Source organism: Fistularia commersonii, chromosome 31 (assembly GCF_037954325.1).
Source record: "Fistularia commersonii isolate RoL2024-O1a breed Wild chromosome 31, RoL_Fcom_v1.0, whole genome shotgun sequence".
Classification (NCBI taxonomy): domain Eukaryota; kingdom Metazoa; phylum Chordata; class Actinopteri; order Syngnathiformes; family Fistulariidae; genus Fistularia; species Fistularia commersonii.
The window spans coordinates 6,599,199-6,621,414 of record NC_141314.1 but is presented as its reverse complement, the minus strand read 5'-3'; the positions used below and the strand labels follow the sequence as shown (position 1 = coordinate 6,621,414).

The window sequence follows — 22,216 nt, the reverse complement described above, 5'->3', positions numbered from 1 at the left end:
GCCCGAAGCACAACCACTGTCTATCAGGGTGCAGGAGTTTTTAAAAAAAATTGATTTGCAGCTGCATGGTTGTCAGCTCACCTCTGGTTTTGTACTTTTGATTTTCCACCTGTTTATTTTACTGAAACACAAGTGGAACCCTGCAGGTTTGCCAGTCCTGGAACATAGCGAGTATTCCCCGAGCTTTGTCTTGCAGGCTAAAGCTATATTTCACTCACAATGTTGCAGCACGTCGCCTTTTGTCACTGCTGCGTCAGGAGGCATACCCACCATGTGTATGTATGTGTGTGTGTGTGTGTTATTTTCGTCTGTTGGTTGAAGCTAGCCACAAAACCCAACGTTCTGCCCTCTTGACCTCCGCGCCCTTTGGCCCCTTTTCTCCTCCCTCGACCCTGAAACTGCTAACTTTAAAAGAAAAAACCCACACAATTGCATGAATTGGACATTTCAGAAACCCCTGCTGTCCACGTGCGGCACAGTCACGTTCCATTATTCCCCCACGGGTCTGCTGACACACATGGAGCCGAGTTTTGGGGGACGTTCTGCAGCGTGGATGCGAGGCAGATGTCTCCCCATCTCAGACTTCCTCTCGCGTTTCCAAGAAGTAGCCGGTGGCGGCGGGAGCTGGTGGCTGTTATTGTCGTGCAGATTGTTGGCTGCACCTGTATTCCATGAAGTCTTCTGGCCTGCAGCCCGCAGAAACCTCCACGGCTTGTTTGAACCGGGACGGCGTTTAATCAGGATTTTAATTAGACTGTCTGGAACACCGGTTGCTTCTTTTTTTTTTTTTTTTTTCAATGTTTATCCACTAGGGAGCAGTGTTTCAAAAGCCGCTCGGAGTGACGCGGCAGGCCCCTGCTCTGCTTAGCAAGTCGAAGGAATGTTAATCCCCGGTCCAATTTTGAATACGCCGTCGCAAACACCTCGGATGTTCTCTTCACATTCATCCACACAGGCCCACGGCATTTACAAAGATGTCGTTTTATTTCAAGGCAGGACTTCCCTCTTCGTGGAGCTCTGGTTGTACAGCCCGACAACGTCCTCTGCTTTAATTCACACGGGGTAAATGAAGGGATTGTGTTTTGTTTGCTTTTTAACGTCCGCAGAAGAAGAAACGTCCGGATGTTCTGAAGAGCAGTGCGGGGAGTTAGAGATGCAGCAGCTGGAACGGGGAGTAATTTAGCCTTTAAATTCCGAAAACCCGGATCGGTTGCAGGGCGTGGACACGCGTACAAGTACACGATACCAGATTTTAAGTACTTCTTTGGGGTAGCGTCCTTCCAGAAATATCCCGAGAAGTATAAGAGAATAAATAAATAACAGTTGATGATGTGCTGACACCAGAGGGATGCACTTGTTCTCAGGGGGACATCTCGCGTGTTCCAATCGTTTTTTCCAAAACTGGCTAAAAATGACCGGTTCTTGGTTTGGAGTGGTGTGTGTGAGTGTGTGTTAGCTCCTTCACTACGCGTATCATATTAATCAGTGCCGTTTACTAGAACATCAACTGCAGCAGAGTTGTGAGGGAGCGGTGGCGGCAGCAGTGGGTTTTTTTTTTTTTCGGTGGGTCTGCTGGGGGTCTAGTTCATCTGGTGCTGCTCCTGCCGGTGGGTCTCGGGCTCGTCTGCGGGCGGCTCTTCTGGTCCGTGCCTGCTTTTCAAAGAGCGTCCCAGAAAGCGCCAGTACTCCTTGCGGATGCTGTCCTTCTCTTGCGCCAGAAGTTCGCAGATCTTCAAAGAGGGACACACACAGAAGGAAGGGGTTTACTGTGATGGCGCTCCAGAGGTTTTAAGGTGAGGGTTAATTTATTCGCTGATGTACCTCCAGAGCTCTTTTTAAAACCTCTTTCTGTTCCTCCTCCGCGTTTCCGTTCTCCAAGGCGTCCTCGTAGCAATCAAAGAGAAACGCGAGGAGGTACGGGGAGCACCGCGTCTCCTTCAGCTCCAGGATCTTCTCCACCAGGCCCGGCTGCGTCGACAGGCCTCGGTCTTGGAGCATCCTTGGAGGGAGCCGGGGTTCTGAGTCATTCACGGTCTCAGAGCGGTAACCCCTCAACCCCCCGGAGATGTTTAGGAAACCTTACCCTTTCAGATAGTTCCACACACTCTCGTTGTGGGGGGCCTTCCTGATCTGGGTCAGACAATACCTGGCGGAGATCAGAGGAAACACAGACGGTCAACGGACAACTTCCGACACCAGCGATCGCAGACGACTCGTGTTATCCTGTTTTTCTGGATCCGGCTGACAGGAGGCGACTCACAACGAAGATCTAAAAATGTGAATCCGACAATTATAATACACAGATTAATGATCCGGCAGGGGTTTCTGGTCCTGGTTCCACTCCTCCCTTCGGGTGGTTTGGCCTGTCCCTCGCCTTTGCCTCCTCATATGCCTCAGCGGAGAGACAACTGTTCATTTGAGTGAACGGGAGGGGGGGGGGGTCCCAACTGGCGGCTGGTGCCAAGAAAACCTGGTGTCTGTGTCTGTGTGTGTGTGTGTGTGTGTGTGATGTGACTGTCGACAAATGAAATACACTACATTTACTCTCTGTTATTTGGCTATATATGATGAACATTACCAAATTATTGGTGTGTGTGTGTGTGTGTGTGTGTGTGTTCGCTATCACACGAACAGCGTGTCGCTCCACACTCACTCGATCTCTCTCTCCAGGATGGCGGGATCGGAGAAACCCGTCGTGTGCGAGATAACAAAGTGCCTCTGGTTCCACGCCGAGTTGTTCCTCACGTCCTCCTCCAGAAGGTTCTCCACATACTCCAGCTCGCTGTCCCACAGTTTGTACTCCTGGGGATCGCAAAGAGCAGGTTTTAGGCGAGGCCCTCGAAGGTTGAGAAGAAGACCAGTGGCGGTGAACGGCTTGGCAGAGGAGGAGAACCCAGCTCGCTTGCCGTGAAAGCCAAACCGCTGGGAGCTCCGGCACCTACTTGGATAACCCACTGTCTGTGCTGCCAAGCGTGGTAGTTCTTCGCGTCCTGGCTGAGAATGTCTGCGATGAAGTCCAGCTCCTCCGAGGGGTCGTTCAGCCACTCCACCACCAAGCGTCTGTGATGCCTGGCAGGGGGACAGTTTCGCCCTGAGCTCTGCTGTGTTTGCAAACAAGAACATTTCCACCCTGGAGCCACCTGGAGGCACTCACCAAACCTGGTAGTTTTTGGGCTGCTCCTCGATGATGGCGGTGATGTACCGCATCTCCTCTCTCAGGTCCTTTGCCAGGGATTGCAGTAATACTCGTCTGTAGTGCCTGCATCGCACCACAAACACAGCAGCCCTTCAACAAACTCTAGCTCCTCCACGCCTTCGGTGGACAAATCAGACATTCAGACGTTGGTGTTTCTCCTCCACCGGCTCACCACACTGTGTAATTCGCTGCGTTTAACTCGATGGCGTCCGCCGTCAGGGCGAAAGCCCGCTCGCTCTTCTCGTCGTTCTTCAGGAGCGCGCGGAAGTAATCATACACGTCGGCGACTGTTGGACGGAGAGATGGACAACGGGTCAGGGGGAAATGCAGTGGTCCTTGATCGGCGTCACATAGCTGCATCGTGTGGAAACGCATAAAATCACCGTCTGCAGAAGCTCCATCATCACAAACATCAAGGGATTCGCTGAAGTGAGATTGACATCGATCAGTTCGTGTCTCAGCATCTCAGTCGGACAAGTTGCCGGACACAGCTGACTCTTATAATCGAATCCATCACCACGCATTTTTGAACATTTTCTTTGGTTTATTTCCCCACAGGGAATTGCCACACCCTTCCATCTATGGAGGTTCCAAAGGGAACTATCAGTCCCCTGGATGGTCAGCTAAACATCCAAGCACAGGAAAGAATGCAAAATCCTGCATTGACTATGCAATTTAAACTCATGGGCATCTGAGCCCACAGGGTGGAAGTAAATCTTCTGCAGAACAGAAGGGTCATCCTCATCTGCAGCCATTGAGCGATGGAAAACACTGAGGGTTTTCTGACTGCCTGGTGTCTCGGAGTTAAATTAATTTATCTTTAAATTGAGATCACTTACATTTCTCAGAGTAGGCGATCTTGACCACGGGATTAGGGCCGTCGTCCTGGGGCACCGGCTGCATGTCAGCCCACTCCTTCCGGTCCCTGCAGCGCAAACACAGCGAGGTGAGTCTCCCGGCTGGTTACGGCTAACCCTCCCAGAAACCCACGTTAGCAGAGGACTTTTAACCACTGTTAACAGATCATCCCTTGGTGTGCCGTTGACTTTTAATCGCTGTTACCCGGGTTACTCTGGTTACGAAGCTAGCCGGATTGTCGCTGGTGGTACTTAGCTAGCAAAGTAGCGGCTAGATAGCTAGCATCTTTGACATGTTAGCACCCGCCGAGTTACCTGTAGAACATGTATCGAGTCGGATCCGCGATGGAGTTGTCATTGAGGTGATCCTCAGCCTCCACGTCAAACTCCTTGTCTTCCGTTGCTGAGAAAGGCTCATTAGAAATGTCCTCGACTCCTGACATCTTGGAGCTGCTAGCTTGAGCAGGGCTGCGCTCTGCGGGGAAGGAGGGGGCGCGAGTTCCGGTGCGTTTCTGGGTGATGCCTTTACGTACCGTGGGAAATTTGGGTATCGCCAATAATAATTTGTCTGGAAGAAGAATCGATGTATGGGTGTCTTCTTTTCGTTTGAGCCATTTCCTTCAGGGGGTCTCTACAGCCAATCACCTGCCTCCATCTAACCCTCTCTTCTGCTTCCTGTTCTCGTTTAAACCTCCCCTCTTCCTCCAGGAGGCTTCCAACTTCAGCACCCTTCACTGCAGATCTTTGCCGTGCCCCCTCTGTGTATGTTCAGACCATCAGTGTGACATTATCTTCAAAACATCTATCATGAGCTGTCCCTCTGCTAGACTCAATCCTGATCCTCTACATCCTCCTCACTTCCAGAGGAACGTCCATATCTTCATCCATCTCCCGTCTTCTCCTCAGTCTCCGTTCTCTCTCTGTCTTTTCACACTTTTATCACCCCTGATGCTTTTCTCCACTTGTTCCAACAAGCAAATTCTTCCACCTCATCTCCATCCTCTTTGTTGCTCTGGATCCTTGACCTTCGGTACTTCAATTCCTCCACCTTCTTCATCTCCACTTGGGTCCCCCTCATTCACACGTGTATTTATTTCATATCAATATTATGGGATGGGTTGTCAGATGTGTGTTTGTAGAACAACCTACAGTCTCACTTAGAGCCCCATCAGTTCAAGTAAATGTAGGTACTGGCAACACTGCTAATCTGTACTGATCTTCTGATGTGTACTATAGTGTTATGCAGTAACACAACCAGTGGTGTGTTATGGCATTTTTAATGGCGTCACATTGTGTGCAATCCCATTGCGAGAAATTGTGTCTGAAAAAACTTGATTCAAAGAGCAAGGTCAAGCTGAACTTTATTTTCATCAATGACTCTGGACATTATAAAAATAAATAGATGATTCACAGTCAGTGGATCATAATACAAATTGTTATCAAAATTATGTTTTAGCCAGAATGAAGAATTAAACATGCATAATCAACATTCCGTCGACCGGCGCGTGTTGAAAAACAGCAACAAGCACGGCGTGTTCTCCCGCAGCGCCGGTTGGCGGAATATATAAATCACCATTCAAATAAGACAGCAAAGCAAGTTGAATATGCTTCCTTCTGACAGCTTCTCTGAGATGGCTTGACCCGTGGTGCGTTCAGTGACCGTCCTCCTGATCCAATCCGTGCTTTTCGATGTAGCGTCTGCAAGAGGGAGAGTCAAAGTGCATCCTTTATTTGGGAATTGAGGAAAACGCCGCACAATGACAGGCGAAAAATGTATCATATGTATCATGTAAATGTTTATTTCTTTTGCACATTTGGGTGTGTGTGTGTGTGTGTGTGTGTTGATGCCGGGGATTCTGCCCAATTGCCGGAGTAAGCTGTTCCAAATAGGGGACTTCCCGTTCCACAGATTTCCAGTGTTTTGAAAAATTGCGGCGTTCCAGATCGCGATTTCGACACGTCGTGCAGCCGTAGTTTGAGTCATGGCGGTTCTTCTATTTTTTTCACAAATGACTGTGTGGGCGGAGGCGGGCACGCACCGCGGGAGCCTGACTCACACGCAGAAGGAGAGGGTAGTAAAGTCACCGAAAGCAGGATTGAGAAACCAACTCCTTCGCTCCTGCTGTGACGAGGAGCCGCGGAATGGCAGTCGGATCTGCTAAGTGGAGGACCGGCGTGCAGGCAAACAGTGGAAGTGATCTGCGTTTGAGCAGCGCCACTGCTAGGGACACCGCTGATGGACGAGGCGTGAAATGCAAGGGGGGGGGGGGGCAAAAACATACACGTTAGTTGCCGTGGCAACCCAATCCGATTGTCCACGAGCTACGAACTGTCACCGACAAGCGAAGAGCGAGTCGCTTTCCAGACAGCCTTGGTTTAATGGGTGTCTGGTTTTGACGGATGCTTGGCCTCCGGACGCCGGCGCTCTCTTGCGGGCCGGGAGAGTCGGCTCGCAGCAGCTCCTCTGGGGCCGCCGTGTTTTGTGCAGAATTTACGGGGATAGGAGAGCGACTCTCATGCTCGACTCCTGCTTTCACAGACAACCTGGCCTTCAGAACTAATCTGCGGGGGTTAAATTAGAGTGGTGTTTTGCATGTTTTACATAAGACGCTTGCTGGCCGCGTCCTCCAGAGCCAGTCAGATCTGTAACTAATGACAGACGCGACCCCGGGAATGAATTCAGAGTCAATCTCAGACCTTATAAATATTGCAAGGCCTCGGATTTTGCGGCGGCTTATTAGACGGACCTGGACGGATAGTCTCGCCACTGATGGCGGAATTCTTTGGGACACGTAGAGACTGATTTAAAAAAAAAAAAAAAAAAAAAAAAAAAAAGGAGTTCCTGCTGTAATATTAAAACAAATGATGCTGACGCTTGAATCATCAGGGACCCTTCAGTGACACAACGGTGGCGATCGCGAGGGAGGAGCAAAAAAAAAAAAATACACCAACCTTCTTGCAAAATTATACAGGGCTTCTTTCCTCTCTTGGAGAGACAAATGTCTGTCAGCTGGTGATTTCCCAAAGGATTTGGCAGCAGGCTGTGAGTGACAGGAGAGGGAATGATAGATTTCATTAGAAAAAGGCGAAGAGATTGCATCTAGACACAAAGGCAATCGGTCAGCATGCGACGTGGAAATAAGTGTAAGCTAAATCCAGCCGGGGGATCATGGAAGACTCGCGGCGCATGCAGGAAGCAGCACTTTGCCTGACTATGAAACGTCACATTCACAATATGCACGCTGAGCACTATTTCAATCCCGCGTTATTTAATAAGGCGGTGAGGTCATTTCTTGCAGATTAAGCCGCACGCTTTCCGATTGAGAAAGTGTGCGTGGGACGTAAAATTTTCTGTTTCTCGCCCGACTCTCCTTCTAATTAAAAGTGAATCCTAATCCAAATGGGCTATTGTGTCCGCGGACGCTTAAACTGGCCCGTGAGGAGCTCGGCCGCCGAAGCCTGTCCGATCCCACCTTCATGGTCGAGGTGGAGCCGGAGGGGTAGGAGCCGCTTTTCCCGAACGTCGACGTCCCGGCCGCCTCCAGCGGATTCTCCTCCTTGTTCTCCAGCAGATTTGTGATTGTGGTGTCCACGCAGTTGGTCTTAACTGTAACAGAACAGACAAATACCACGGTAAAAACAAAGTGTGGGTGTCAGGACCGAAGGCGGAAAGGTTGACGCAGAAGTTGTGCCGTACTCAGGTCCTTCGTGATGACGTTCAGCGGGACGTGAGGAAGCACGTCCTTCACCTGCTGCGCCATCTTGGCGACCCGGTGGTCGTCCGCTCCCAGACTCTGCACCATGAAACCGAGACCGATGGAGCCGGGCCTGACACCTGGGATCAGAAACGCTGATATCACATCGACACGGGGGCGGACAGATGGTAGCACTATTTCTTTGACTGGTGTTACTTGGTATTTAAAGACACAGAGGTCTTTAAATGTTCAGAAATTGAGGCCAAAGCGCCCCAAATCTGGGAAATGCATTTATTTGGTTGTAAATTGTACATTCATGGATAAACAAACACGGCTGTGCAAGGAGTCCTCCGTGTCCCTCGCATCCTTAACTAGTCACTGACCTCTGGCAGGTATAATAAGTTGTCAGGTGGAGTTACACCACAAAAGGTGCAATGGAGTAAAGGTGGAGATCCACCAGTGAAAGAAATAGAAGTTGGAAATGTCAGAATAGATTTTAGCTCGTACAGAGGTGTCACGTGCATTGCTTACTTGTGGACGACTGCGGCACGGCGAGACGTTTTCTCTTGACGTGCTCTGCTTTGTCCCCCTTGGTGATCTTTGTGGAGACCAGGCCCAGTTCACAGGCCAGCAGCTATAAACAACAGAAAAGAGAGTGAGATGCGTGACAGCGGAACCGCGGTGGAAATGGAGGGAACAGGAGTCGCAGCAGGTGGACGGGACGTGATCGCGAGTTCAGCTGAGAGATGTCTGTTTCCCCTTCGCAAATGTGCTCGCCTGATATTACTTTACCTCCTGGACTTTGTTTGCAAACTCCTGCGAGGACTCGCCTTCTTGTCTGGATACCGGCGGCAGCCAGCTGTTTTGTAGAGGGACAAAAAACAAAAAATAATTTTACCGGGTAATTCTGATCTTGTCTACGTGGCGTAGCTTTCTGAGGCCGGGATCCGAAGACGATCACAACGTTGTCCCGTGGGTTTCTTACAGTGTCGCTGCTATTCCCTGTTTACAATACGATGTTTCAAAAACTCAAAAGCTGCTGACTGGGATGTAAAAAGAAAAAAAAAAACAACAAAAAAAAAACACAAATTATTTAGTACCTTACATGATACACTGTACATGGAGCAAAAAATGTCCACAACAGCTCCGTCAGCCAGGTGGACTCTGGAGTGCTCTGCAGACACAAGACAGTCGTATTAGTTGGTTTACGTGCAACTTCAAGTGTTTATTTCCTGGACTGACAAATAGAAGCGGACATTTTCACAGCAGGGTTCCTTTCTCTGATAACACTAACTTCAAATAGCATTACCAAAGCGATCAATGGTCTTGTAACGCGCAAGGCCACGGGCTGAATGGACTCCGTCAGGGAGAAGGGCCAGGAGCTGAGGGAGGAAAGAAGACAACCAGGATCAGAGTGTGAATTATAGAATGAACAAATCGCATCGAGCATATATGCACTTGATATTTGTAATGCATGAGAAATGATGTGCTAACACATTAGCGGTCACGCTATCCTGCCAGTTGTGCCAAATCAAGAGCGAGCTCAGACCCAGGATACGGTGTGGCTGTTTTTACTGCATAAATTGTTAGTTAGAGGCTAATAAATCAGAGCTTTCATTAATATATTATGAGTATGAGCGGATGTTTATCAGCTGCATGTTTAACACCTTCCATCTATACAGGATAGATAAGGCCTTGCAAAGATCTCAGAGCCGCTTGTGTGTTTTGCAAAATATAAATGTATTTATTTTTTGACTGGCTTTGTGGAGGACATTGATCTAAATATGTAATTTCAAAACCGCGAACGCATCAATTTTGACACACAGAAGTGGGGATCGTGTTGCGGCGATGTCCCTGAATCTCAGGCTGAATTAAGCGCTTTTTCAGTTTATTTAAATTAACAAAAGAATACAGACCGCTTTTTTTTTTCACTTTCAAGAACTTATTTGGCTGAAGAATACTACAGGGAAATTTACAAAAGAGAAACAATCAGCAACATTATTCCTATCTGTCTGATGCGCTATTGGAGACAGATGATCATTTTTGTGGTCGGCGAGATGGGAGTTGCAGTTTGTGTGCTTGGCCGAGGACGAAGGAATAAAGCGAAGGCTTCTACCTCGCCCAACGGGAAATTGATAAATCGCAAACAGCTGCGGTCACGCTGGAGGAAGGCATGGACGAGCGAAAAAGCAAAACGCTCGTCTACCTGAACTTGAGCAGGCCGGCGCGGCCGTTTGTGGTGTCCTCCTCAGGAAGCAGCAGCAGCGGCGGGGTCCCCTCGCTGGAGCAGTACCTCTGCAGGGACGCCCCGATCGCGCCCTGGCCCGTCTCCGAGTGGATTTCCATGAAGCCTCTGGCCCAGCACACGAAGCCCGTGGAGCCCTCCAGCTGGGGCTGGAGATTCAAAAAAAAAAAAGGAGAACGACGTGTGTTGCAAAGGCACAACAGGTAAAGTAAAGAGCACGTAATGTCTATTCTGGAGTTATAACCCTGCCATCACTGCCACGTCCTACCCTCAGGGTGTTCTCATCAGCTGCTATGCTTCATTGCTATTATAGTTTAAAGGTGCCCTCCTTGAATCTACGGCATAAATGCAAAAAAGGCTGGGGTTTGGAATCCATAACGATTGAGGGAGACACTTTGCAAAGACAAAATCATCAACACGAGGTAATGCGGCGCGGCCTTTTCCTTTTTATTGACCATAATCTCCTAAATAACAGGAGAAAAGAGCTGATTCCAAACCCATTTCCGCTGACTTTTATTTTTCACAAGACATAATTAGTGACAGTAATGTGTGTGTCGCAGCTGCCAATGCCAGAGCTGAATTCCAAATTGACCAGCATTGATTCTCCATCTTCTTAAATGCCTGACTTTTTAACAGCTTTAAGTCACGGTTGAGTCCGCGTCACTGATGTTATTCTTTCAGTCGCATGTGCAAAATAAGTGCCTAGACTAGCTCTTAACTCTAACCCAAGGAGAGGAGGTGTTTGACAACCCTAAGGTCGGTGCACTGTTGAACTACGGTAGAAAAAAAACACAACCTAGTCCAAAACTACAAATGGAGGACGCTCACCGTGCAGCACGGGGCCAAGAGGTTGATGATGTTGTGGTCAAACTCCGTCACATGATTGCATATGTACAGCTTGGTGTTTTTGTCTCTGGAGCGAGGGTTTTTCTGTCTCACGTGCATCCCCAGCACCGAGCACATCACCCTCACAATGAATCTGAGGAAGAGATGGAGAAAAAACAAACAAAAAAAAAAACAAATATGAAGATGTATTTTTTTTCAACTATTTTAGACGTAGTGCATAACAACCTTCAGCTTTGAAGAATAAACTCAGTGAGGTTAATATGCAGGTCACTTACACATGCCATCCATCTGCCTTCAATAATACTCTAATTAACCTTCATAAACACTGTGCGTGTGTGTGTGTGTGTGTGTGTGCGCGCACAACATATACCATATCCAACACATAGAATGTTCACCTAAACAGTATTTGCTGGGCTGACTGAGCTGAAAGCAGTCATTGTAGCTCCTGTTGAGATAGATAATGATCAACAAAACAAGGGACCCCGTGGGATATGAGGTTTCCCACAATCAAGAATCCATTTTTCCAGATCTTCGAAGAGTTTGGTTCTAATTTTGTAGATTAGCTGCAGCATTCTCTGTTAGACTTAGAAATGTGTGGGAAATTGCACAAGTGCATTTCTTCACGGTCGTGCACACGGCATAACTGCTCGCAGAGGGACATGTAAATTATTTCTGACGTTTTTTTTCCCCCCACATTTTTTCTTTCGCAGTTTCGAGTTTTCAGAGGCCATATCCATCTGTGTACAGTGCCCTTTTAAAGTAAGTATGGTTTTGGATGACTGCGTGTATAAGAGTATATATTTGTGGCTAATTAGCTGCACCGAGGTGGAAAGGATTCTGCTGTTGCACGATTACCTGTTTGCAGGACTGCAAAGGCCTGATGCAAACTTGGATCCTGAACTGAAATTTTGGTGCAGATCATGATTAATGGGCAAATCATGGTGACCGCAGATTCATTTTTTTTAACAATTTTAGGAGGGGACTTTGCAAAGCCCTTAAGTCAGCAACTGTCTTGGAGACAAGCTAATATGAAAGAAACAGCATCCTGCTCCATTCTGTTTTCTTTGTAGTCAGCATCAATCCACTCTTTGCCCAGCTCACTGAGTCTAAGTTGGATTATCCTATTATCTGTATAACTGTAACTAAATAAGAGCCGATCGGAGACGGAGATAGACCGATCTTTGACGCTGGATGCTGTCGAGCAGTTTCCGAGCAGGTGGTGACGCCGTGATTTCTCCATCTCCTAAAACATCTTACTCTGAACACTTACTCTTAAAGGCCGGATGTTTACGTCAGCATGTAATGCCTTCAGACCAATCAGAGAATATTCAATTAGCCACTGCACTGTCCTTTGGCCTTGACATTTAATTAAAAACTAGGATTTCATCAAGGTAAGAGCCTAATTGCTTTAGCTTGAACTCTGCAAAAGTTTTCACCATAATACCTTATCCCCGTGACAAAACAAGGGGAAGAGATTAAAAGCTGGCAGACAAAGAACCTCTTCTTCTCTGGTGTTTCAGAGAGTTAACTGTGCACCCTGCCCTGTGATACGAGAGAACTTCACACCACTCCAGTTGTCATACAGAAGATAAAGAGAGGTTTATATAGTAACTCCACTCTAATAATTACCACAGTGAGCTAGACTCCTAAACTCTCGGCGAATTGTTCATTGTTTCAGACATAAAACATTTCTCTTACCTTCTAACAAAACTTTCTGGAAGTGCACAGCTGACCAAGAACACGTGGACACCAATAAAAATCCGGATGAACATCAAACAAACACCGACAGGAAAGTAAACCAGCAACAGCAGGAGAAGAAGCGCATCTTTGGGAAATCTGCAAAAAAATGTAGAAATAAAAAAACAAAACAAAACAAAAGATGTGGAAGGCATCAGTCAGTGCTGAGGGGGGTTCTTCAAAATCATACTGGCAACACACTGGAAGTCTGTTTTCGGTCAACTGAACCAGCCCCTCAAGAGGATATCACCAAGGTCAATTTCCAAGAAACGGAAGGTCAAAAATAAAACCTGCGCAACACAAATACATAATGTACTTTTCTTGAACTACCAAATACAAGGACATAAAAATGTGCAATAATAAATCACACGTCAGTGTTCCACCCATGGCTGATTACAAAATGTCAAGTTTCTTCATGCAGTAAAATACAATGATGTGACATACTACAGGAAAGGATTTTAAGGCTCCGTGATTAACAATATTTGATATGTTCTGAAAAATGAAAATACATTTCTGTAAGGAAGCACTTGCTTTCCATCAAGTTTCAGCTTCATGTCGTTTTTACACGTGTCAGATAATCACTGAGGCGGCACAGACATCTGACTGCACTGAAGAGGAAGTACAAAGGGTGTTTTTGGGTGGGTGGGGGGGTTGCAACGTTACTACAATGTGCTGTTAGACAATATAGTAACACTTTTAACGTCTGAGTTAAATTCCGACGTGAATGGGAAAGTTTATATGTAAACGAAACCAAAATGAAAGTGCCAAGCGACACGATCTCATTTGAACTGTCAGGTAGAACAAGTCAATTTAGGTTAGCTTCGTTGGTGCAAAGCGGGTTAATGACAGTGCGATTTGTACACCCTCGGATTTGCACCAGCAACCATTAATGCTGAGGCGATTAAAAGTCTAAAGTCCTAAATCCAACTGGGTCACTCCAAAGTTCATTTTAAAGTTAGCAGATGTGCATGAAACTAGCTCACTAACCGTAAGCTAACAGTTCTTGGTGGTGAGGCTAGCTACCTAACCCTGACGTTACAATTACCGTTACGTTACGGTTGTTATAAATAGTTAGTACACAAATGCTTCAGGAAAAGGCACACGTTACATTAGTTTGCAGCCGATCGATGACTTACCGACGAAAGTCAAACATCTCTTCGATCCCCGGAGCCTCCATGATCTGCTCGTCCAACGTTTGCTCAGGAGGCCCCTTCTATGAAAACAACCGGGACCCGCTCCCTAGAAATAAATTAGTCATAACGTTCACAGGAGCAGCGGTGTCATCCGGGGGTGTGACGGACACCGGCGACGGGTAACCTATCCAGCGGCGGTTTGTGGAGGGTTTTGTCGGAGAAGTTTCCTCAAAGCGGATTTTCAAGTTCAAAATGTTAGCTTAGCCAATGTCAACAAATGGCTCGCTTCACTCCGTTATGCTAGCTGCGCTGGCGCTTGTGGGCTCGCTGCTACGCGAGTTCCGGTTCCGGTGTTGTCCTTTCAAAATAATACACATATCCTGCTATTTATCTTTTGTTTTTTTTTTTTAAAAAACATTTTTTAAACTTGCCACCGCATTATAAATGCCTCTTCTATAATTTCCATTCAATTGTCATATTCCTAAAATTGAAGCTTGATAGAAAAACAACCAATTTTACGCTTCAAAATAAAAATAGTTTCCCCACCGCTCGGGAAAGCTTGGTGTGTAGCGCCATCCTGTGGTCATATTTGGTACTTGCACAACAGTTTGTGCCACCAATTGGTTGAATTTAACATTAATTCCACACAATAAAGATCAAATACATTTTTTATCTTGAAATTCAACAAATTTAACATCCCAGTTCTGTTTTCAATTTAATTTCATTATATTTTCCTGTGATAAATTCACACAAAATAGGTCAACAGGTCATGTGGAATTTTAATATCTTTAATTGGATCAGTTGAACGTTTTTATCATTAAATGCTCCACATCAATTTTATTGATAAGAAAAAAAATTGTAGCAACCTTGGAATGTTTTGATTTTTTCTGATTTATTCTGGCAAGGAGGTGTTACACGACAGTGTAAATTTTGTTTTGGAGATAAAACCAGACTGCGATGCCTTGGACATGGACAGAGGAGGGATGGAGAAGATTTGAGTAGAAGGATACTGAGGTTGGAGCTGCCATGCTGGACGTCCAGAGGAAGATTTATAGATGGAGGGAGACAGGACGTGGAGTTAGTTGTTGAGAGCGAAGAGGGTGCAGAAGAGAGTAGTTAGATGGAAGAAGTTGATTCTCTATAGTGATCCCTGAAGAGAACAGCCAAAGAAGAAGAAGAATGAGACAAAAGCCAGGATGGAAAGATAAAAAAATGTGAAGTCTTTGGGTGGTTGCTTTATCCTCATTCCTCAGGTGGTTTGTACATGGACAGCGGAGGGAGGGAGAAGATGTGGATAGAAGGATGCTGAAGCTTTGAGCAGCCATGCAGGAGGTCTGGAAGAGGACCAGAGAGGAGGTTCATGGACGATGGACGAAGATGAAGTCTGTGGAGACCCCTGCAGGCGAGCAGTTGTTTACGCGCTATCATTTTTTTTTAATGTTTATGGTCTATCATTTTATTTTATTTTATTTTATTTTATTTTATTTTATTTTATTTTAATTTTAGAAATACTGCTGTAACGCAAGTTTCTAGACCTTTTCACCAGGAAATCCACGAGGCGTGAATCAAACGCTTCTTTCCGTGATGTTCCTGAACGCACCATGGCAGGAACGACTCTCCTCCCACCGCCTCGTTCCAGGGTTTGTTTGGCAACAACGCAGCGCTGCAGCCTGGCGTGTCCGTGTGTCCGTGACCCACATCGCGTGTTTTGGTGGGAAATTAAATAAACACCGCGGGATTTAGCGGAGAGCAGGTCGTCGGCGCGTTCCTCTCTCCGGGTCATCATGGTCCTGTGGATCCGCTGTTATCCGGTAATCCTTTGGCTGGCCTCAGCCGCCGTGCCGGCCTCGGTGCTGGCGCTCGGCGAGGACCTGGACCGGCCTCTGTTCGGCCCTCCCGGATCCCCGATCCGCCTGGAGGAGTCCGATCCCGGGCTGCAACGGGCGATGCGGTTCGCCGAGGAGAGATACAACCGCGGCTCCAACGCAATGCATTTCCGCCGGATCAGTCGACTCGTCTCCGCCACCAAGCAGGTAGGGATGCGATCTCTCTATTCGCATCAATCTGTGCTACTATAATGACAAAAGAGATTAAGGGTGGTAATATGATATGATTTAACCCTAGATAAATGGACGCGTTTAACATGTCTATCCGTAAAAAACAAACAAACAAACAAAAAAACAGGTTTGTCAAGCTGCTACAATTATCTGTAGGTTACACCGGATATCAGACGAGGCGCCTTCAAAATAAAACTCCAAACTGCTGCCTTTTCTGCGAATATATCTCCCTGGAAACTCTCTAAGCGGGCGAAAACACATCAGCGTATTTCATGTGAGAGTTAAGACGTCACAAATCGACAAAGAGATACTCGGTGGGTTTTTTTGTCCTAAGACATAACTTTACCCGTAACCGGAAGTCACGTACTAAATAGTTTAATTTGACCAACAGTAAACGCCAACGTTTTATAAGCATCCATCTGCAGAGTTGCACCAAGATATTGTCACCCTCACAACATCTATCTATCTATCTATCTATCTATCTATCTATCTATCTATCTATCTATCTATCTATCTATCTATCTATCTATCTATCTATCTATCTATCTATCTATCTGTTTGTGTTTATATGTAGTTGTGTGTCTTTGTCTAATAAACATGTGTTGCTTTGTCTCCCAGCTGGTTAAGGGTGTGCGCTACTCTATCACACTGGAACTGAGTAACACAATGTGCAAAAAGTCAGCCATGCTCCAGACATGTGACTTCTATCCCGAGCAACACAAACTCAAGGTAATGTGTGTTTGTGTGTGTGTCATGGGAAATATTTTGAAAGATGGGTGGAAAAACTGCATGTGATCTCCTGAAATAAAAAGTGCTGTCCATCAGCTGTGCGCCACTGATTTGATACTTCAGCAAAGTCGCCGGATTTGCTGGGCGGCGTTGTCACAACCTGCCTGATCTTGTGACCGGAGCTCTGACTCGTAATAACCCCGGACAATGCTCGTGACCGACATCAAGTCAACGGCGTAAACATGAACCTCGGTGTAAAGCCTGCAGGGTTTCTCAGTGTTATACTCGCTTTTCGTGTTTCTGATCACCTCCGCTAAGACCTTTCACTACCCTGAACATCTAAATTTCCTGTCACGACTGGTCAAATACGCACTCGTCACATGGAAATATATGTGATTTGTTCTTTATCCAGACAGAGATTTGTGTGTTTGAGGTGTGGGACGTCTCCTGGCAGGGCACGTCCACTCTGCTCAAACAGAAGTGCCAGCCGAAAGGTGAGAACTCACTCGGCGTCAGTGGTGTGAGTGTGTGTGTGTATGTGTGTGTGTGTGTGTGTGTGTGTGTGTGTGTGTGTGTGTGTGTGTGTGTGTGTGTGCATCACCAGAATTTCCTCAAAGGTTTTGAGAAAAAGGAGCAGAAGCTCCTAAAAGTTGAGAAGAAAGACAGTTTTTAACGGGGGTTCCTCTCCCTCAGCCAATCACATGCCTCCATCTAACCATCTAATCCATAAATCTCTTCTCTGGTCTTCCTCTGGACCTCCAACCTCAGCATCTCTCTACCCAGATCTTCTCCATCCCTCCTCTGTCCCTGTCCAAACCATCTCAGTGTGACTTTATCTCCAGATCATCTAACACGAACTGCCAACCATTTTTCCTCTACAATGTCAGACAATATTTTCACTGACCTGTCTTTAGGGTGTGGCGAATAAATACAACAAAATAAAATGATACAAGCAACACAAAATCTGTGGTATTTTGTAAATATAATAATATTAAACTTGAATCCAGTGTATACTTGTATGTGACTTTATTAGCAGTATCCTGACATAATATCCTCTCTGCCCCCTATTTCTCCTTGGTCGCTATGGTAACGCTTACACAGGCCTTCAAAACAAGATACATCGCAAAACAAATGTAAAGTACATGAAAAATACAATTCACCATAAAGTTAAATCAAAGTGAGCTTGTTTCTTTGCAACAAGACGGTACCATCTAGGGGTAATGGGAGACAATGAAAACCAAAGCTGCACTCCGTAATTTTGGTTTGGTTGCTGTGACTACAGAAAATCCTGCTTCACACAGATGTGATGTCAGAAATGGCAACAGAGTTTTCATTCCTGTTGTGGACTTTTATCCATAATACTGGCATGCTTTTTTTTTTTTTTCTTTCAAAATACTCCAAGGCTTGTTTTTAATTCAGGGTGCTTGGTCTCCAAGTGGCGAAGCAGTTTTGAAGGCTTCTTTCCCTCAATAAAGAGCCGGTTCCCACGTATTATGCAGAGCGGGCTCGGTGCCTGGGAGTCACCTGTCTCGATAAATCCATTTTTAAATACCTCTCCTGGTATTGTGTGTCCAGTTTTTTAGTGGTCATATGCTTTTCTTCTGTCTCCTCACTGGGCCTTTTACCCTTTGCGAAGAAACTTTCCAAGGACGTCTGTTTTTTACTATTTTGCCAGCTTGTTAATGAATCACATGACCGAGACGAGCATCTCGACACGCATCATAAGTGAATCATAGACGGATATAACAGAGAGAATTCAGTCATTTTTCAAAATAAAATGGAGCTTATGTAACTTATTTATTCTTTCCGTGTGGCACTAAGTGACCAACGGACTGGTACCGGTCGGCGGCCCGGGCTTCGGGGACTGCTGATCCAACATCCCCTCTCGTTCCACTTGTGTCCCTCTCATTCACCCACGTATTGTGTCTCTCCGCAGCAGAGCTTTATCCTTCTCCTTTATGAAGTGATCTTTTTAACAAGCACCTGTTTTTTTCCCGCTGAAGGTGAAGGTGTGGAGACCAACGAGGTGGAGGACCGGTCGGCCGCCCGGCCTCTGCAGGTGAAAACAAACACGCTGTATCTCCTCCCCTGTTTGTACAGCAGCGACCAATAAGTGCTAGGCAAATATGACTGATCAGTATGAACTTGCAGGTGTGCTTGCGTGCGTGTGTGTGTGCGTGTCAAATGGATAATCAGTGTGTGTGTGTGCGTGTGTGTGCTTCGTATCTATTAGGAGTCTCTGGAGTTGATTGGCCAGTTCAAAGAGTTCATGCTTCGATACAACAGAGTGTACAGCAGCCAGGAGGGTGAGTCCGTGTGAGTGTGTATGTGTGTGCCCGGTGTGCACTCCAAACACAATGCTCACATTGTGTGTCGCATTCACTGACAGCTGGCTCATCACAGTAAAAACATGAGGGCTAAAGAAAACTCCAGGGTCATGAACCTGGTGGCAGAAGGTCAGGTGGTGCAGGTTTCTACTCCACACACACACACACACGCACAAACACACACGCCATCACCCTGATGAACAAATGAATCCCCGGCACACCTCATACAACATTTCACACACTCACACTTGTCACTTCAGCATGTGTGACATCTTCATCAAGATGGAGATCTTCTGTCAACTAATGTCAGCACATGTCATATGTATTTGTGTGTGTGTGTGTGTGTGTGCGTGTGTGTGTATATATATATATATATATATATATATATATATATACTGGTGTATACATTGTAAATGCTGTATACATTGCACACAGATATATAAACACTAAACACATTATATATGTATACACACTGTATGCAATATATATAAATATATATATATATATACTTTATACCGTGTGTATATATATATATATACACACTGTACATACTGTATATATAAACTGAACACACTAAATATACAACATATATACACTGTACTCATTATACATAGACACTGTAAACATCATATATATATATCTATATAGAAATTCACTGTATACTGTGTGTGTATATATATATATAATAAACCATATACAGTGTATATATATATGCTGCACATATTGTATATACACACTATACATATATACAGTGTAGGTACTGTGTATACACACTGTACATGCTGCATATATACATTGTACATACGCTGTGCCTAATGTGTGACACCTACCTGTTGTAAACAATATACATATGGTATCTATACATACATTTATATATAAAGAATGAACAGTGTGTAGTATACACTGTTCATTCTTTATATATAAACTGTATATACCGGAGACAAAGTCCTGCAGTAGACAATATACACATTGTATATACACTCTCTGCATACAGTAAATATACATCATCACAAATATACCGCCAAATCCTTGGTGTGTGAGCAGACTCGGCCATTGTGGATGAATCTAAAGTGTTCTTTATCTTTGCGATGCAGACGGAAACAGGAATGTTATATTTAAAGTATCCAATCTGCAGAGGCCGACCGCCGTTTGAAAATCTTCCACGAGAACTTGAAGACGGCCGCCAGGATCCAGTCTCTGGACCAGGGTTCGGCAGAGTACGGGGTCACCAAGTTCAGCGACCTCACTGGTGTGTGTGTGTGTGTGTGTATGTGTGTGTGTGAGCGTGTGTCCCCACGTTTCCTGTGAGGAAACACACTTTCTACATTTTTTGCTGCGCTCTGTGTGAAGTCTGAGTTTCTTCTTTTTCTTTTTAAACCCAGAGGAGGAGTTCCGCTCCACATACCTGAACGCGCTGCTGAGCCAGTGGACCCTTCACCGACCAATGAAAGCAGCCCGCCCGGCTCGAGGCCCCGCCCCTGACAGCTGGGACTGGCGGGAACATGGAGCTGTCGGTCCCGTGAAGAACCAGGTACTCGGCGGCCTGCATAGCGCGAGACTGATAAATGACTTACTGTGTACTTTCAGTGTGCTTCATCCTGATTGGTGTGTGTGTGTGTGTGTGTGTGTGTGTGTGTGTCTCGTAGGGTATGTGCGGATCCTGCTGGGCGTTCTCCGTCACGGGCAACATCGAAGGCCAGTGGTTCCTGAAAAATGGAACTTTGCTGTCGTTGTCCGAACAAGGTGATTTTTTTTCTCGCGGAACAAATGGTCGAAAAGACAAAAAAAAGGGCACGATGTGATTGGTCGGTGGGGTTTGTTTGATCCCAGAGCTGGTTGACTGCGACGGGCTGGACCAGGCCTGCAGAGGCGGGCTGCCATCGAACGCGTATGAAGCCATCGAGAAGATCGGTAAACAAAACATTCGGTGTCGGCGCCGGTGTTTTCTGATGCATATTGCAAGGTTTAAGCTCTCTTCTTCATCTCCATGAAGGAGGCCTGGAGTCTGAGAGCGACTACTCATACACTGGACACAAGCAGAGGTGCGACTTCACCAGCGGGAAGGTCGCCGCCTACATCAACAGCTCAGTGGAACTCCCCGCGGACGAGAAGGGTGAGTCGGGTCAGGAGGAGGAGGAGGAAGGCAATGAGATCGTGAAATCACTTCCTGTTATATCAGAAATGCCAAAATTCGCACCTCCATCTCCCTCCCTTCGTCCTTTTGAATCTCTTCGCCCGTGTTGGTGAAAAGTTGGGAATGTGAGAGATTGAACGCCGGCCTCTTTGCCCCACAGAAATCGCGGCGTGGCTGGCTGAGAACGGCCCCGTCTCCGTGGCCCTGAATGCGTTCGCCATGCAGGTTAGCGGCTGCTGTCACTCACTTCGCCGCATCAACGTGCAGCACTTGCATCTTTTAATCGCTTTTATTTCTGCAGTTCTACAAGAAGGGCATCTCTCACCCTTTCAAGATCTTTTGCAACCCCTGGATGATCGACCACGCCGTGCTGCTGGTTGGATACGGAGATCGTAAGTGGCGATCGTGGATGTTGGTTTCGTTTTCCTTCATTTGTCTTTTTGGCTGAAATTAATTTCAGTACATCAAAAAAACAAAATCCCTGTGAAAACAACCTGACTGGAAATCAGTGCAAACAGTGCAAACAGTGCAAACATCACTTGGTAGATAGCAAAGCATAGCATAGCGTAGCAACCAGGTACATACACACAAAACAAGAGCATAAACTAAAATATGCAATCATATATATGTGTGTGTATATATATATATATATATATATATATATATATATATATATATATAATATTTATTCTGCGTAACTTATCCATCCAAGTCTGTGTATGTCCTGTGTATACGTATATAATTGTATATATTATAATATATATAAACACGCACACACACACACACATCTATATATATATATATATATATATATATATAGTAATTATAATTGTATACATAAAAGTAAAAACAGACAATTATAAGATAGCCAAAGACATCCACAAAAATAGATAGTAAAATGAACGATAACAAGGATAAAAATAGACAATATAATGAAAAAAAAAAATCTATTTTAAATGTATATACATATACACACAATCACGCACGCACGCACGCACGCACACACACACACACACACACACACACATATATAGACATCAGGGCCATTCTCTGCCGGTATAGTGAACCAGGGCAGATGGAGTTCCAGTCTAATGGCACTCGGTCTGGTGCTGAAGCTGCTCCTGAGGTTGTGCAGAGTTCTGTAGAGCAGGTGGAAGGGATTCTCCATAAACGGCAGTTCCGCCGCCATCCTGTCCTCCACCACTTCCCCCCAGAGCCAACAACAGACGCAGCCTGTCTGACACCAACATCATCTTCATC

General features: G+C 45.9%; 3 protein-coding genes and 1 long non-coding RNA gene across 6 annotated transcripts in view; 2 read left to right on the top strand and 2 right to left on the bottom strand.

Moving 5' to 3' along the window:
• Nucleotides 1–965: 965 nt before the first annotated feature.
• fnta (farnesyltransferase, CAAX box, subunit alpha) lies at nucleotides 966–4,552 on the bottom strand. The gene is made up of 9 exons (XM_086178742.1): nucleotides 4,369–4,552; nucleotides 4,036–4,121; nucleotides 3,369–3,483; nucleotides 3,155–3,259; nucleotides 2,943–3,069; nucleotides 2,654–2,802; nucleotides 2,084–2,146; nucleotides 1,822–1,999; nucleotides 966–1,730 (listed from the first exon to the last, which is right to left on the bottom strand). Exons 1-9 carry the CDS (start codon nucleotides 4,494–4,496, stop codon nucleotides 1,581–1,583), a joined length of 1,101 nt encoding a protein of 366 aa, XP_086034868.1. The 5' UTR covers nucleotides 4,497–4,552; the 3' UTR covers nucleotides 966–1,580.
• Nucleotides 4,553–5,397: 845 nt separating this feature from the next.
• aup1 (AUP1 lipid droplet regulating VLDL assembly factor) lies at nucleotides 5,398–14,039 on the bottom strand. The gene is made up of 12 exons (XM_086178688.1): nucleotides 13,713–14,039; nucleotides 12,538–12,675; nucleotides 10,822–10,972; nucleotides 9,955–10,142; nucleotides 9,058–9,130; nucleotides 8,849–8,922; nucleotides 8,541–8,607; nucleotides 8,280–8,382; nucleotides 7,751–7,888; nucleotides 7,527–7,660; nucleotides 7,006–7,094; nucleotides 5,398–5,751 (listed from the first exon to the last, which is right to left on the bottom strand). The coding sequence occupies exons 1-12, from the start codon at nucleotides 13,751–13,753 to the stop codon at nucleotides 5,706–5,708; spliced, it is 1,242 nt and encodes a 413-aa protein (XP_086034814.1). The 5' UTR covers nucleotides 13,754–14,039; the 3' UTR covers nucleotides 5,398–5,705.
• Nucleotides 10,039–13,071, top strand: LOC147215740 (uncharacterized). 2 transcript variants are annotated; one of them, XR_015109217.1, is made up of 3 exons: nucleotides 10,039–10,196; nucleotides 11,550–11,598; nucleotides 12,360–13,071. It is a non-coding gene; the product is annotated as an uncharacterized LOC147215740 (long non-coding RNA). The 2 variants fall into 2 exon arrangements; XR_015109215.1 differs by lacking the exon at nucleotides 10,039–10,196 and adding an exon at nucleotides 10,305–10,415.
• A 1,267-nt stretch (nucleotides 14,040–15,306) lies between the features above and the next one.
• Nucleotides 15,307–22,216, top strand: part of ctsf (cathepsin F) — a 91,330-nt gene continuing 84,420 nt past the window's right edge. Inside the window, exons 1-12 of one of the 2 annotated variants that reach the window (XM_086178686.1) lie at nucleotides 15,307–15,742; nucleotides 16,385–16,495; nucleotides 16,908–16,989; nucleotides 18,499–18,554; nucleotides 18,729–18,801; nucleotides 19,958–20,071; nucleotides 20,205–20,353; nucleotides 20,469–20,565; nucleotides 20,653–20,733; nucleotides 20,816–20,935; nucleotides 21,117–21,181; nucleotides 21,258–21,348. In XM_086178686.1, the coding sequence (XP_086034812.1) occupies nucleotides 15,494–15,742; nucleotides 16,385–16,495; nucleotides 16,908–16,989; nucleotides 18,499–18,554; nucleotides 18,729–18,801; nucleotides 19,958–20,071; nucleotides 20,205–20,353; nucleotides 20,469–20,565; nucleotides 20,653–20,733; nucleotides 20,816–20,935; nucleotides 21,117–21,181; nucleotides 21,258–21,348 (1,288 nt within the window). In that variant the 5' untranslated portion in view covers nucleotides 15,307–15,493. The remainder of the gene's footprint in view (nucleotides 15,743–16,384; nucleotides 16,496–16,907; nucleotides 16,990–18,498; nucleotides 18,555–18,728; nucleotides 18,802–19,957; nucleotides 20,072–20,204; nucleotides 20,354–20,468; nucleotides 20,566–20,652; nucleotides 20,734–20,815; nucleotides 20,936–21,116; nucleotides 21,182–21,257; nucleotides 21,349–22,216) is intronic. The other variant, XM_086178687.1, reaches the window with a different exon arrangement.